This window comes from Oncorhynchus mykiss, chromosome 2, assembly GCF_057628025.1.
Source record: "Oncorhynchus mykiss isolate SJ-2025 chromosome 2, ASM5762802v1, whole genome shotgun sequence".
Classification (NCBI taxonomy): domain Eukaryota; kingdom Metazoa; phylum Chordata; class Actinopteri; order Salmoniformes; family Salmonidae; genus Oncorhynchus; species Oncorhynchus mykiss.
The window spans coordinates 86,406,639-86,423,632 of NC_143023.1; the positions used below are offsets into that span (position 1 = coordinate 86,406,639).

At 40.6% G+C, this 16,994-nt stretch overlaps 1 protein-coding gene across 2 annotated transcripts; it reads left to right on the forward strand.

Moving 5' to 3' along the window:
• Positions 1-626: 626 nt before the first annotated feature.
• On the forward strand, positions 627-10,911 carry LOC110498585 (transcription factor E2F4). 2 transcript variants are annotated; one of them, XR_016488976.1, is made up of 11 exons: positions 627-1,069; positions 1,869-1,978; positions 2,386-2,546; positions 2,978-3,022; positions 3,140-3,204; positions 3,862-4,150; positions 4,247-4,408; positions 4,605-4,652; positions 4,860-4,904; positions 7,550-7,625; positions 8,102-10,911. XR_016488976.1 is itself a non-coding variant. In XM_090211279.1 (10 exons), the coding sequence occupies exons 1-10, from the start codon at positions 914-916 to the stop codon at positions 8,215-8,217; spliced, it is 1,197 nt and encodes a 398-aa protein (XP_090067405.1). In that variant the 5' UTR covers positions 627-913; the 3' UTR covers positions 8,218-10,911. The 2 variants fall into 2 exon arrangements, 1 of the variants encoding a protein (XP_090067405.1); XM_090211279.1 differs by lacking the exon at positions 7,550-7,625.
• The last annotated feature ends 6,083 nt before the right edge of the window (positions 10,912-16,994 follow it).

Below are 16,994 nucleotides of genomic sequence, written 5' to 3' on the forward strand. Positions count from 1 at the left end.
ATCCAACCATAGTGACAGCACACTGCGCTCCTCTTCTCCAAAGTGACAGACATGGGCGTACACGCATGCGCACATTTGCACAAACAGTGTTCTGGTAAATAGAATTTGGCATCTATAATTCTCTATTTATTACACAGTCATTGTCACTAGCGTGACCATAGCTTTTTTGTCATTACCACTGAGATTGTCTTCATGTATGCGATATAATGTCTATAAAGCAATGAGTATGCAATGAAAAAAAGTAGTAATATCAGACAAAATAGGCACCACATTCTCATTTTTAATATCCTGGTACATGAATTGCAATTGATTAAGCATTTCTTAAACTGTAAAATCTTAAAGATTTAGCCTAAGCATATCCTCGAAAAATTTATTATTATTTGACTGTAAAATGAAAGTAGTTAGGGCATGTAGAAAATAGAACTGTCCCTAAAAAGGGCCACATGTGCAGTCTAATCCATAATAAACAAACATTTAATGATCTTGTGATTTAGCATATGTGATGAGGTAATATCTAATATTGCGAAATGCTTTACTAGCAACAGTTGACTTTCTTGTCAAGTAAAACGATTACAATTTATAGTGTACGCTTTTCATAGTATCTCATGTTTTGCAGGTGGCCCCTTAGCTTCACAAACCAAACCATCCCAGCATACCTCGTGTGTCTAACGGCTTCGGACCGTACACTCGTTGAAATATTTTGCAGGCCTGTTTTTTTTTTTTAATTATCAGGTCAATAATCTGGACCGGACCATATTGTATTATCCTACAATTAGTACCATGCAAAGTATTTTATATAGATAAATCTCACTTTAGCACGGCGAATGTAAAGGGGTTTCTAGCTAGCAAGTGAGTTTGGGGCCGGCTAGCTAACGTTACTGTTGTACGGATTCGAACAAGAATTCCTAATCAGATGGAGCTGGAGTCGGAAAGAACCGAATTTGGAGCTATGGGTGACTCGCTTCAACCTCAAACCCCAAGTCGACACGAGAAGAGTCTAGGATTGCTTACAACCAAATTTGTATCTTTGCTACAAGAGGCCAAGGATGGAGTTCTAGACCTGAAAGCAGTAAGCATGCCTTACTCTTTGTTGTTGGCACGCGGATGTAAATGTAGCTTGTGGCTTGCTACCGTTAGTAGTAAATCTAATTCAAGGTTTTCGCTAGCTAACATTAGCCATCAGCGTGATACATTGGGTCAAGTGTTTTTTTTCTTCTGTTTATGTGTTTGAATAGTTCAATTAACTCCCTAGTTTGTTACAATTTGCCCGTCCACTGAATGTAGGAAAAGTTGGCTAGCCAGTTGCCAAGTAACGTTACTTCAACTCCTCTGTTGAGGTCACACAGTCATTGGTTGAGGTACTAAGCAGCAAGCTAGCCAGCTAACTTTATATATTCTGCCCCCTGCAGCCGCAATGAAGACAAGCACGCAAGGCTGCACATTGTTGTCATGAACTGAATCTGGCAAAACAGTTAAAACCCGAACCCGGTTCAGAGTCACACACCTTTTTATGTAGCTAGAAAATAAATAAATCCGCAAGTCAAAATTATCATTGGTTAAATTATGCTGACAATATGTTAGGTTTTGTTTAGGCTGGGCGTGACTGACCACAATAGAATATATGTCATCCCATTGCAGTAATGAGGATTAACCCATCGTAGTTATCAGCACTAGCCATATGTTTATTGCTGTAAGTGCTCGTTGAAGACTCAGTTATGTGTAACTTTGAAGCCCATGAATAGCTAAGCTTCCTCAACGTTATAGAATCTACCAAGCTATTTGTTTTTAGCTGTGGATTTGTTCAACGGACCCCCAAACTGCTCTACACCAATGTATAAAAAACATTGACCACTCTTTCTCTCCCACAGGCAGCAGACACCCTAGCTGTAAGACAGAAGCGGCGCATCTACGACATCACCAATGTGCTTGAGGGCATCGGACTGATCGAGAAGAAGTCTAAGAACAGTATTCAGTGGAAGTAAGTCAAGGGCATGGCGTTATGGGCTCCGTTAGTAAATATTGGGTGACACCCTCTCGCCATTCAGAAACTACAAGTGTGCTAAGCTGTCTGTTATGTAAGTGAAGTCAGATAAGGAGAGGTGTCTTAACTGTGTTCCTACCAATGCCTTGCCGTTGACTGTTGTGTCTGTGTTATCCAGAGTCATATATTTAGAGAGTTGGGTCAATGGGGTTTCTGTCTGAACATTCCGAGAGCGCCACTTTTTCCTCCATAGCCGTTGCTAAGTGATAACACTTCCCGTGTTGTGCTCTCTATTTCTGAAATAGATTTAGAAAACTATAAACATTTCCAGTGAAAGTAGATATGCAAATTGTTGATACCACAACACGGTACATTTCTTTGTGATACCTGTTTCCTGTCCCCAGGGGTGTTGGTCCTGGCTGTAACACACAGGAGATAGCCGATAAACTCATTGATCTGAAGGCAGAACTGGATGATCTGGACAAGCGGGAGCACGAGTTGGATCAACAGAGGGTCTGGGTCCAGCAGAGCATCATGAACGTCACAGACGACTCACAGAACAGCCCATATCCTCAACTACAATCCCTCTGTCTAGTAGTCACTAAGCTTAGCAGATCTAGCGTGTTAGTTACTAGATATTTGTATTTATTTATTTCACCTTTATTTAACTAGGCACGTCAGTTAAGAACAAATTCTTATTTACAATGACGGCCTACCCTGGCCAAACCCGGACGACGCTGGGCCAATTGTGCGCCGCCCTATGGGACTCCCAATTACGGCCAAATGTGATACCGCCCGAATTCGAACCAGGGACTGTAGTGACTTCTCTTTCACTGAGATGCAGTGCCGTAGACCGCTGCGCCACTCGGGAGCCAAAATGGGTTAAGGTCACCCCAAGATGCTTTAGATGGTAGTGATCAGATTTTTAACTCAATGCTTAGCTCTTAAATTCATGTTGCAGTAGTAAATAAACTCTTGACCCTTAACACAAGCACACTATGGCTTATGTAAAACACGAAGACCTCTGTAGTGCTTTCAAAGGTATGTTTCTCTCTTATATTTTTCTGTGTTCTTCAATTACCTTTTTGTTCTACCTATTTAAAAAAATAAAATAATAATAATAAAAATTCCCACTCACCCCATCTCTGGCCTCCACAGGTGACACTCTCCTAGCTATCCGCGCTCCCACAGGCACACAACTGGAGGTGCCCATACCTGAGTCGGTAAGTGTTTGTACTGTTAGACCCAACTACTCTCCCCTTTCTGTCTCACCATCCTCAGACCAGGGGTCTCCAACTTGGATTCTGGCGAGCTGTTGGTTGTGCATGGCCTGACGACACACCCTGAATTGAATTCCTATTCTCTATCGATTGCTACATACATTCAGTCTGAATCAGCAATCCTAGAGATCGTTTGTGTGACTTCAAAATGGGCTTTGTACAAAATAAATCAATCAGCGATTGGATCGTCTCAAACTAATTTAACCAATCAGAATATCAAAGTTGATAAGGTCATTATGTAGGCTGGCTCTTGCCCAACCCTTCGGTATCTGGGACCAATCAGAACGGTCAGAATGTGTTTGCATTCTAGAAATCATAGTGGGAGGAAGGCAAATCTAGACTCACTGTGAAGAAGAAACTTCAGTTTGTCTGGAGCGATGTGGATGGTAGCCAGCCAAGGTTGTGCAGGCTTCTGTTCCAGCCTAGCACTAATTCTACTTTTAAAAATAAACGAATCGCAGTCTGGACAACGATTTATACAATTATATGAATCAACTGTGTCAGTGCTGGGTTGAGACAAAGGCCTACACGTAGCAGCTCTACAGAATCTGAGTTGGACTTCCCTGTGCCACGACCGTCTGACTGAGTGATTGTTGGCAGGTACTGATTGGACAGAAGAAGTATCAGATCCGTCTCAAGAGCTCAGCAGGACCCATTGAGGTTCTCCTTGTGAACAAGGACCCATCCAGCCCGTCTCCAGTGGTACTGTCCGTCCCCCCACCCGAGGACATGCTCCAGAGCCTTCCAGTGCCTGCTGCTGCCAACACAAAACCGACACCTACTGCCCCCTCACAGCCCAGCCAGCCTCTGGCCCACTCCTCCAACCCCAGTCCTGCCACACTCTTACCTGCCTGCACAGCTACTTCTAATCAGGCAGTCACCACTGCAGGTACGATTTGGTCTTTATCTGAGCAGCGTAGTTATTACGTGATGAAGTGAAATTGCATAAAAAGATGTCACTTATATCACCATCCTTCTTTTACAGTGTCCAGCACACCGACTACAAACACACCCACACCCACTACAAACACAAATGCCCAATTGACTCCCCTGTTGGACACCCAGCCTCTCCAGTCCTCTGCCTCATTGGATGGCTGCTGTTCTTCTTCAGCAGTCTTTGAACCAATCAAGGCTGACCCCTCAGAATGTAAGTGTCATCTGCTGTTTCCCTAAGATCATGATGCTTCTCTATCCTGCTACAAATTCATACAAGGGGGATACCGGATAACTACTACATTTACATCAGAGTCTAGGTTTATTTAGTGTGTTTAGATACTCTTTGTATCAATTGTTTTTGGGAGTTGTTGAGTGAGTGACTAATGTTTTCTGTCTTCTGTTTGTAGTGCTGTATTTCCCCAAAGAACTTTCAGACATGTTTGACCCGACTAAAGGTAAAGATTACCTCAAAATATTATGAAGTCTATTGAAGGAGTTGACATGTGTAACCACTGTATGAACATGCTATTACAGATTATATCAATGTATAGACAATCATTTGAAATTATAGATACCAGAATAGATGTTGTATATCTTTATTCTAACCCCTCATCCTCATTTCCCATATCTCTCCCTCTCTTTCACACCATTTCTCTGAGTAGAGATCATGAGTGCAGACCTGTTGGAGGAGTTGATGTCTTCCGAGGGTAAGTTGACATTTATAAACTGGGTGGTTCGAGCCTTGAATGCTGATTGCCTGACAGCCGTGGTATATCAGACCATATACCACGGGTATGACAAAACATTTATTTTTACTGCTCTAATTACATTGATAACCTCTGGGGTTTGTGGTATATGGCTAATATACCACGGCTATGGGCTGTATCCTGGCACTCTGCGTTGCAACGTGCATAAGAACAGTCCTTAGCTGTGGTATATTGGCCATATACCACACCACCTCAGGCCTTCTTGCTTAAGTATACAGTTCTGCTGACGTGGATTTGTGGATCAGCAAAGATTTACTTAACCTATCACAACTAAAAGAGGATTGTCTTTTAATTAGGAATGCACAATATATCGGTGAACATATAGGAATCGGACGATATTAGCTAATAATGCCAACATTGGTATCGGCCCTATGTCTAGTTTAACGGCGATGTGCAAAGCCGATGTCAAAGCTGACGTGCATACCTATATAACGTATGTACATGACGTAATGACGCCACATAAAATGTTGCGCTACATGTGTAACACAGCATTCCTAACCTAGCCTACAATGTCTGCTGTGTGGCTCGAGCAGTCAACAAGTCGAGCAGTCATTTGAAAGAGTAAGAACAATTCAGCAAGACAACTCAAAGACAAAATCCATTAACGCCAAGATAATGGAATTCATTGCCCTTGACAATCAACTATTCTCTGTCATGGGTGATGTTGGTTTTCGCCGACTGGTCGAGCACAGGTACACACTACCAAGTGCGCTATTTTTCAGATGTTGCCCTACCGGAAGTTACACAGTAATAGCGTCCCTGCTATTAGCTTCACGACATACGATGGAACGCCGTTTGGGTCTTTGCGTGTCAAAAAAGATACACGTCAAATAACACTTTGACACGTGAAATAAAGCTTTTAATTTGACATGTAAAATAACAGAGTTCTATTATAGAATGTTGTGTGTTTTGAATTTGCACGTGCAAGCCAAGTGCCACCACTACTATCAGTAGCACTGTCAAAGCTGTACAAAAAAGGTCTGCAAACATCGGCCACAAACGATGTGTTTACAATACCGCGTTGGTAATAAAGCATTATTTGTTCGACCGCAACTTCTGGGGTAGCTTGGTACCTTGCTAGCACCAATACAACCAGCCTACAACTGCAGTCATTTTCTTTATTCTTAGCAATGATTTAGGAATCCTTGTGAGTAAGTATTAGCTAGGTAGCCACTTATTGTTCGCCCATTGAAATTGAACTTAAGTAGCTAGCCAGCTAGTTAAACCTGTTGCCCAAAGCTAACGTTATAAGCAGCCAGCTAGCTTCATCTGGCTAGTGAGGCTCGACCAGACCGGGTTATGTGTTGTGAAGCAAGCCACAATAAGGATTTGGCACAATAGTGGAATTTGCGGTTTGCCTTCAAAATAAAAGTACCTCTTTGAAAGTGATGTAAATGGTTAATTGGTAGAATCTTGTCATATTTAGACTAGATAATGTTAATGGAATGGAATGGAATGTGAAGCAATGAAATTGTGAAGCAATGAAATCTGTCTACTCGGTGACACCCACAGAACACAACTGTGAAGAGTTTATGCAAATATTAACATTGTAGCTCTTATTGCGGGACTGTGACTGTGTGAAAGCACCTTCCCAGTTAGCCTATTGTGTGTATTGACATTCATATTGCCCTGTACAGCTTTACCTAATGATTGGGGATCAATGAAATGGTGTATCAGTCTACTCAATACTCAATATATTTTTTATCAGACTCCAAAACATCCATGTAGTATTGTTTTTCCTCAGGAATAGTGTTCAATACACACAGGTTGACAATACATGTGGCTCAATTAAGTTGTTTCAGAGTCCTGCAATAAGAGCTACGATGCTAATGTTCTCTGGGTGTCACTGAGTAGACTGATACCCCATGTCATTGATCCACAATCCATAGGTATGGCTGTACAGTGAAATAAGTATGCCCCCAATGCAATTCTAAAGTATAATACATCCAGTGTGATTTCAACAGATTTTTGTCACATTAACAAATTATTGTCTTTTGTTGATTTTCTATAACATTCCAACCTCATTTAGCATGATCTATTCAATACTGGCAGAATTCTAGTATTTGTATTCATTTGCATCACTGTCAATTACAAACTCTTATTTTGAGGGCTAACCGCAGAGTCAACAATTGTGGCTAATCCTTATTGTGGCTAGCTTCACATAGATGGGTCCGACCACCATTAATCAAATAAGAACTGTCTTATAAAGTAGGGTTATTTTAGATGATGACACCTAGCTATATAGTTAGCTAGCTAACTATAGCTACTGAAACAGATTGTCGTTTTGCTATACTTTTGGGGAAGAACATTGTTTGCATCCATGAGCGAGCTAGCTAGCTTTTTTTATGACCAGCACTGTAGGTGCGCGAGACAACTTTACCAGCATCATAGCATACGTATCGATGAATTGTTGTGATATATGAGATAGTGGTAGTGTAATCAATGTGTAATAACTAGGTAAAAAATGAATGAATGCGTTAAATTATTATGTGACGTGCAGTCATATTCAGGTCCTGATTGTTCAACAAGCTTATTTAACACGTCAAATAGTGTTATTTGACGTGTATCTTTTTTGACACGCAAAGACCCAAACGGTGTTCCATAGAAATCCTGGTTAAGAACGAAACGACTGAACAAATGAACAACGAAACAGAGCAGCAAGTAAGTGAAATAAATAGGTTTTGATTGTTTTACTGGTAATGGGGACATGCATAAATGCCAACAAAATAACTTTTTGGTCAGTGTGGTCAGTGTGGTCAGTGTGTGTGTGTGTGTGTGTGTAACCTTAACTAGGAAAGTCGGTTAAGAAAAAATTCTTAATTACAATGACGGCCTATTCCGGACGACGCTGGGCCTGTTGTGCACCGCCCTATAGGATTCCCAATCACAGCCGGATGTGCTACAGCCTGGATTCGAACCAGGGACTTTTGTGACGCCTCTTGCACTGAGATGCAGTGTCTTAGATCGCTGCGTTCATGTGTGTGTGTTAACTGTAACTGTACTAAAATGCTAGTACATTTTTCTTATATCGGTTACCTGTATCGGGTATTTGACAAGGAGAATATTGGGTATCAGCCAAAAATGGCATGTCGGTGCATCACTACTTTTAATCTCTTATGTCCCTCTCTTTTTCCTAGTGTTCTCTCCACTCCTCCGTCTATCTCCCCCTCCGGGTGACCACGACTACATATATAACCTGGACGAAACTGAAGGCCTGTGTGACCTCTTTGATGTTCCGATTCTTAACCTTTGACCTCTGAGCTGAGTTCCCAAAAAAAGTATTATGTAAGGAAATTTAAGAATCATTTTTACCATTTTCTATGGAAAAAAACAAATGTGTGATTCTATTTTTGGATCCTGGTGTATTATAAGATTTTTCTGTGTAAACAATTAAGTGTTTTTATGTCGTACCCAAATATTTCCACTAAACATTGGCAGCAAATGTTTGAGGGCGTAGTGGCTTTAGGTTAGATAAAAAGGGGTACAGTCCTCTCCAATCTGAACGGATGATCTCTCGGGTGAAATGCCTCGCATTCATGCTGACCTGTGATTAACTCTATTCCCTCATTTATCTATGTTTGAAATATATATGTAACAAACTGGCAACGGCAGTCATCACACTCTGATCCTCATCAACTCGGTGTCAACAGATTCAAAGACACCTAGGCAGCTGCATACACTCGGACAGTACGCACGAATGTGTACAGATACACAGCTGATCAAAGTTATGCGCTTTTGTTCTGTATATAGAGAATATTTATATTTTGTATTAATAGCCTTTGTGGAGTTGTGTATAATGAACTACATGTGAAATACATTGAGACAGCAGTAGTGAACTAGGGTGCCAAACAAAGACAGAGAAAGTTGCAGTGTTTCAGATGTAGCTCGCATTGGATCAACTGCTACACGTTTATCATTCACTTTGGTCCCCTTGCGTTGTTTTGTCAGTAAGTTTAATTTCTTACTCATTTCATTCACTTTTCAACATTGTGTGTGGCTCTTGTTTTTTCTTGCAAATTATGTATATGAATATTATTTTATTCAGTCTGTTTCTAAAATTATTATTATTATTTTTTTTTACAGATACAGTAATTCGTTCCTATGAAGTAGGGGTTAGTGCTTTGAGAACTGGTCTATAGTCTGTATATGTTGCTCAGAACTGTGTTCAATACAAAAAACGTTCCCCAACATGCTTTCACCATGACTATGGAAACACAAATGTTGACTTTGTTCTTTTTGTGAGAGAATATTTATTTAAATGTTCCTTCTGTTTTCATTCTTGTTTTCATTCGTTCCCAGAATACATTGTTTCCCTTTTATTATAGACGAGCATTTTTTATACACCACTATAACAACACTACCGTTCAAAAGTTTGGGGTCACTTAGAAATGCCCTTGTTTTTGAAAGAAAAGCACATTTTCTGTCCATTAAAATAACACCAAGTTGATCAGAAATACAGTGTAGACATTGTTAATGTTGTAAATTACTATTGTAGCTGGAAATGGCAGGATTTTATTTTTATGGATTATCTACATAGGCGCACAGAGGCCCATTATCAGCAACCATCAATCCTGTGTTCCAATGGCTAATTGATCATTAGAAAACCCTCTTGCAATTATGTCAGCGCAGCTGAAAACTGTTGTCCTGATTAAAGAAGCAATAAAACTGGTCTTCTTTAGACTAGTTGAGTATCTGGAGCATCAGCATTTGTTGGTTTGATTACAGACTCAAGATGGCCAGAAACAAATTCTTTCTTCTGAAACTCGTCAGTCTATTCTTGTTAAGAGAAATGAAAGCTATTCCATGCGAAAAATCGCCACGAAACTGAAGATCTCGTACAACGCTCTGTACTACTCCCTTCACAGAACAGAGAGAACTGCCTTTGACCAGAATAGAAAGAGGAGTGGGAGGCCCCGGTGCACAACTGAGCAAGAGGACAAGTACATTAGTGTCTAGTTTGAGAAACAGACGCCTCAGTCTGGCCAACAAAAACAGAAGATTAAGATGGGCAAAAGAACAGACACTGGACAGAGGAACAATGCCTAAAAGGCCAGCATCCCGTAGTCGCCTCTTCACTTTTGACGTTGAGACTGGTGTTTTGCAGGTACTATTTAATGAAGCTGCCAAAGATAATCCTGAAAGAGCTGCAAAGCTCCACAGCGGAGATTGGAGTAGCTGTCCATAGAACCACTTTAAGCTGTACACTCCACAGAGCTGGGCTTTACGGAAGAGTGGCCAGAAGAAAATAAGCAAACTTGTTTGGCGTTTGCCAAAAGGCATGTGGGAGACTCCCCAAACATATGGAAGAAGGTACTCTGGTCAGATGAGACTAAAATGTAGCTTTTTGTCCATCAAGGAAAACACTGGTGCAAACCCAACACCTTTCATCACCCCAAGAACACCATCCCCACAGTGAAGCATGGTGGTGGCAGCATCATGCCGTGGGGATGTTTTTCATTGGCGGGGACTGGGAAACTGGTCAGAACTGAAGGAATGATGGATGGCACTAAATACAGGGAAATTCTTCATGGAAACTGGGACGGAGTTTCACCTTCCAGCAGGACAATTACCTTAAGCATACTGCTAAAGCAAAACTCAAGTGGTTTAAGGGGAAACATTTAAATGTCTTGGAATGGCCTAGTCAAAGCCCAGACCTCAATCCAATAATCTGTGGTATGATTTAAAGATTGCTGTACACCAGCGTAACCCATCCAACTTGAAGGAGCTGGAGCAGTTTTGCCTTGAAGAATGGGGGAAAAACCCAGTGGCTAGATGTGCCAAGCTTACAGAGACATACCCCAAGAGACTTGCAGCTGTAATTGCTGCAAAAGGTGGCTCTACAAAGTACTGACTTTGGGGGGGTGAATAGTTATGCACGCCCAAGTTAAAAAAATTGTCTTATTTCTTGTTTGTTTCACAATAAATAAATACAATTTGCATCTTCAAAGTTGTAGGCATGTTATGTAAATCAAATGATACAAACCACCCCCAAAAAATCTATTTTAATTCCAGGTTGTAAGGCAACAAAATAGGAAAAATGCCAAGGGGGGTGAATACTTTCACTAGCCACTGTGTGTGTGTGTGTTGAAAGCGTTCCACAGTGATGATGGTCCATGTTGACTCCAAAGCTTCCCACAGTTTTGTCAAGTTGGCTGGATGTCCTGTGGGTGGTGGACCATTCTTGATACACGTGGGAAACTGTTGAGCGTGAAAATACCAAGCAGCGTTGCAGTACTTGATCCAAACCGCTGTGCCTGGCACCTACTACCATACCCCTACACCAGTGTTTTATTGCCCCCCCACAGGTTTTCTGAGTTAAAAAAAAGTTGAATTTCTATTGTTTTCTATTAAAAAATGTAAAAAACACCAGGAAATCAGCTCCAATTTATTTTTATTTGGGAAATCTGTTCCTATGTATTTCCAAACATAATAGAGCGACACATGATCATATACATTATCATATATGTAAGCAAGGTTTGAAATAATATTTTAATAAAATATGTCTGGGTTTCTTGCTGTCAATTTGCAGGCTACAAATTATTTGTTATTATGTTCCGGCCCCCGACCATCCGCTCAAGAAAATAAATCAGCCCGTGGCTGTATCTAGTTGAGGATCCCTGCCCTACACTGATCGAAGTTGATTTAAGAAGTTACAATAAGGGATCATAGCATTCACCTGGTCAGTCTTTGTCATGGAAAGAGCAGGTGTTCTTAATGTTTCTATACTCAGTGTATATCTGTCAGATATATTACTAATTTGTGGTTATGGTGTATGAAATATATTGACAAAACTAGCATCTGTATCAAACTTCTCTCACATCATTGCACTTTACACCACTCCAACCCGTTAAGATTGCACCATCGGTCTGGGTTGGGTGGTGTTGCCAGTTCACTGAAGCCTTCATTGCCCAGGGAATTGAAGCTGAGTCTGCTTACATGTAACATTGGATGTGTTAAGAGGCTCAGAGGATCTACAGTATCATTCCATTCGTAATAATAGGATCATGATGACTAAACTGTTGAGTTACATCACACATGAAAGGAATATATATATTTTTAAATATGTATTTGTAAACTTTGCATAGTTTTTTTTCCGTTTTTGTCTTATCTTAATGTTGTTGGCAGAGAAGGCCAAATTGCAGGTAATGCAATGTTAAAACTTACTATGGCTAAAGAACCCCATATACAACTATGATGACTGCATGAATTGGATTGCAAAACATGTAGCATTGGCTGCTGCACAGCTCTGTAGGTAGGTTATCCAAAATCAAGATAATAGAATCTGACACAATATTTATCAGACCAGATTCATATTTATGGATTAGTAGTAGCCTATATAATTTAAATACCATATATATTTGAATGTGGACAACGATCACATCATTCCTCCCAAAAATGTATTACATTTTTCAATACTGAATGTGGAAAATAATATGCGCCATATTTTAGTGTATTCTAAACCCACCTATACTAATTTTGAGCGCTCTATAGGTGTTTCACTGAATTTCCCCTTGAAATGAAAATGCATTTACAGTAGACCTACTGTAATGTTGGAAAAGTTGGGAAGGGTCTATGGTCTACAACAGGGCGGCAGGTGGCCTAGCGGTTAAGATCATTGGGCCAGTAACTGAAAGTTCACTGGTTCGAAAATCAGCTGATTAGATTAAAAAAACTCTGTGCCCTTGAGCAAGGCACTTAACCCTAATTGCTCATGTAAATAGCTCTGGATAAGAGTGTCTGCAAAATACCTAAAATGTAACATGGATGGGCAACTCCAGTCCTTCGGGACATGATTGTCACACTTTTGCCCCAGCTAACACCTGAGTAATAATCAAGTAATCATGATCTTCAGTTTAGACTGCAATTAGTTTAATAATCTGTAATTGCTAAGGATGGGGGGAAAGTGTGACACCATCCTAGGTCTACAACAATGATTTATATATACTCACACTAACTCTTTAGACCCCAATAGAATTATACTGTAGATTACTGAGAATTTTCACACATTTCAAACAAAGACATAGCTAAAAAAAAAGACAATTAACAATTACAAGTTAACTTAGTTGTAATGAGCACCACCTTTTCTTTAATATGACACTGCATTCATGTAAATAGGAATAACACTCATTTTGTGTAGACAATCACTATCAAAAAATACTATCTCTCAACACAACATAGAACCCTAAAGTATTTCAATTGTCGTATATTTGACTAAATTACTCACTCAAAATATATACAGTACCAGTCAAAAGTTTGGACACCTACTCATTCAAGGGTTTTTATTTATTTTTACTATCTTCTACATTGTAGAGTAATTATATACACTGCTCAAAAAAATAAAGGGAACACTAAAATAACACATCCTAGATCTGAATGAATGAAATATTCTTATTAAATACTTTTTTCTTTACATAGTTGAATGTGCTGAGAACAAAATCAGAAAAATGATCAATGGAAATCAAAATTTATCAACCCATGGAGGTCTGGATTTGGAGTCACACTCAAAATTAAAGTGGAAAACCACACTACAGGCTGATCCAACTTTGATGTAATGTCCTTAAAACAAGTCAAAATGAGGCTCAGTAGTGTGTGTGGCCTCCACGTGTCTGTATGACCTCCCTACAAAGCCTGGGCATGCTCCTGATGAGGTGGCGGATGGTCTCCTGAGGGATCTCCTCCCAGACCTGGACTAAAGGATCCGCCAACTCCTGGACAGTCTGTGGTGGTCTGTGGTGTGTATGGAGCGAGACATAATGTCCCAGATGTCCTCAATTGGATTCATGTCTGGGGAAAGGGCGGGCCAGTCCATAGCACCAATGCCTTCCTCTTGCAGGAACTACTGACACACTCCAGCCACATGAGGTCTAGCATTGTCTTGCATTAGGAGGAACCCAGGGCCAACCGCACCAGCATATGGTCTCACAAGGGGTCTGAGGATCTCATCTCGGTACCTCTGGCGAGCACATGGAGGGCTGTGCGGCCGCCCAAAGAAATGCCACGCCACACCATGAGCATAGGAACTGAGAAGTGGTCTGTGGTTACCACCTGCAGAACCACTCCTTTATTGGGGGTGTCTTGCTAATTGCCTATCATTTCCACCTGTTGTCTATTCCATTTGCACAACAGCATGTGAAATGTATTGTCAATCAGTGTTGCTTCCTAAGTGGACAGTTTGATTTCACAGAAGTGTGATTGACTTGGAGTTACATTGTGTTGTTTAAGTGTTCGCTTTATTTTTTTGAGCAGTGTATATTTGAGATTCTTCAAGTAGCCACCTTCTGCCTAGACGACAGCTTTGTACACTCTTGACATTCTCTCAACCAGCTTCATGAGGTAGTCACCTGGAATGCATTGCAATTAACAGGTGTGCCATGTTAAAAGTTATTTCCACCATTTTCTGCCAGTGCGTCCAACATTATAGTTGCTCCTGAGCTGGTCAAGATGGTCAACTCCGACCATTTTCTTGTTGTAATTCATTACAAACTCTGCAAAATATATACATTTGTTCTGCCTGAACTTAAGACAATGGTTTGAGGATGTCCTTCCCTGAGCTGTTTGTGGACAGAAAATACACCTCTTTTTAGTCCCTCCAGCGACATGATCTACTGACCATTTCACACTGACCTCTCTGGAGCTTGCCCTCCATAATGGCCTTTGGGAAGTTCTTACGATTGGGCCTTACTGTGCCACCATAATATGTGTTGGTGTCAAGCAAGTCTCTCACCAGAGGAATGGATTTGAAAAAGTTGTCTGAGTAAAGATGGTGGTGTGACAATAGGTAGCCTCTCATGCTTCACCCCACCCTCCCGACCTGTGTGCACATTGAAAACAAGGCAGTAACCAGTCAATGAGTCACACAGACACCATATTTTAAACCCCCACTTCACTGGGTTCTTCAGCATGACCTGTTTCCATAAAGAGTCTACTGTCAAATTGGATCATTGCCTCATCCACAGAGAGGGCTTGCCAGGGATGAAATAGTTTGGGGAAGTTGTGTTGCAAAATGTGGATGAAAGGCCTAACTTTCTACAATTTGTCTGTCTCATTTGTTGAATTTGGATCCAAAAAGTGCATGTACCTACGTAGCTGCTCAATGCGTTTGCGTGCCATTTTACTAGCTATGTATGTGTACACTGAGGGCTGCATCAGTGGACCAGTACCGATGAGAGAGGTGGATTCCCATGAGAGTATTGATGCCTATGAAACTTTTCAATTACATATTCAGACTCAGGGGAGGATGGCCAAAAATCCACAGTTTTATTTTATAGTATTTATTTATTTATTTCAATCTTCAATGCTGTTACACAAAGCGTGCCATGAGTATGACAATTATATATTCTGAATTGGGGAAGGATGGACAAAAATCCACAGCTTGTTTTTGTTTTCTAGATTTTTTTGTTGCTTTCAGTCTTCTAAGGCTCTTTCTGTTTAAGGAGCAGGTTGTTGGGGTGGGAGGAGGGTGATTAATGACCTGACAAAGATTCAACTCAGATCAAGCTACCCAGGAAAAGGGCTGAAAATAGCCCATATTATGACATCTATAGCAATATGTGTTTTTGGTCATGAGGTTAGGTGAAACATGAACAAAGTAGAATAAATATGTGTGTATCACAGTTTAGTGTGAACCCTTTTTACTCCACTCAACACAGGACTTAATATTATCCAGCACACAATCCCAACAAAGAAGACCAGGACAGGTAAGTGTGCTCAAGGTAAGTTTTATTTTAAATTCATGGGTTAACATGGATCGGACCCCGATCCCACATCGGGCATGCAAAGGTGACACACTGCACACTGATATGGCACTGCAACAATGTGGTGAAAGGCACTACAAATCTCACTCTACTGCACACTGTGAATTATTCTGATGTGGCACTGCAACAAGATAGTTATTCTAAGGGAAGGCACTGCAAACAATATGGTGAAAGGCACTACAATCTCGCTCTATTGCTGCACACAATATGGGGCCCACCCTTGGCCCTGCTCTACTCTGCCAACCCTCTAACGGACTCTACTGCTATGGGACAAAATATAGAGGGGGAAAGACAGACAAGACAACATATAGAAAGGGTGGGGATCGGTTCATTTTCGAATCCGAGTGTAAATAGAGACGAATACACTGATAAAAGTCACCTTGTCCAAGAGAGATTTAAATGTTTATCAAAACGCCACGCCAGGGTAAGCCTACATGAAATACAGGCCTTATTTTAAGTTTATAAAATGATGGAAAAAACAATTGGAACCATTTCCCTGTTTGACCACTAGGTTTTAAGGGTATTATGACCTCTCCACTGTGGGGCTCTATTGGCCCGTACAGAGAATAAAGTAAACCCACAAGTCCAAATCTTTATCTCCATCCATGGCTAATTTTTGTCAATTACACTTTGCTCATGATGTGATGTAATTGGTGTAAAGCAAATCCAAACTGGCTTTCCTTGACCCTTTTTTTTGGTGCGCCAGCTGAGCTCAATGCAGATTGGCTTGTATTTTATACTTTTTTTTTAATCAAGGGAGACCAAATGCTCGCTGGCTTCCCTTGCATTCAATGGCACACTGTTGATTCGAGAGAGGTTGTTAATCAAAAGCCAGACTAAAATAATACAGCTAACTAGGGTTAAGTTAAGTAGTACTTGATGTAGGCTAACAACCCCTCACCCACAAACACACATAGGCAAGAATACCTAGCCCCAGCTTCACTATCTTAAGTTATCTTGCTAGTTAACTAGCAAGCTATACTGTTGGTTTATAAAAGCCAAAGAAAGCTAAACTAGTTTTTATGAATTTCACATGCATTTAAATGGATAGACGAAGACCACTAATGTAACCATCTAGCCAGGCTAATGATGCTAACTAGCTAACCAAAACTTGCCTAGCATAGTTCACAATTGTCCATTTAAACAACTTTAGCTAATTTATTAATTACAAAATGTAGCTAACATTAGATAGTTAATCCAGAGAGATTATTATGCTGTGTTCACATACTAGCGGGAACTAGGACATTTTCGGACCTGCTGATTCGTTGAATGCGTA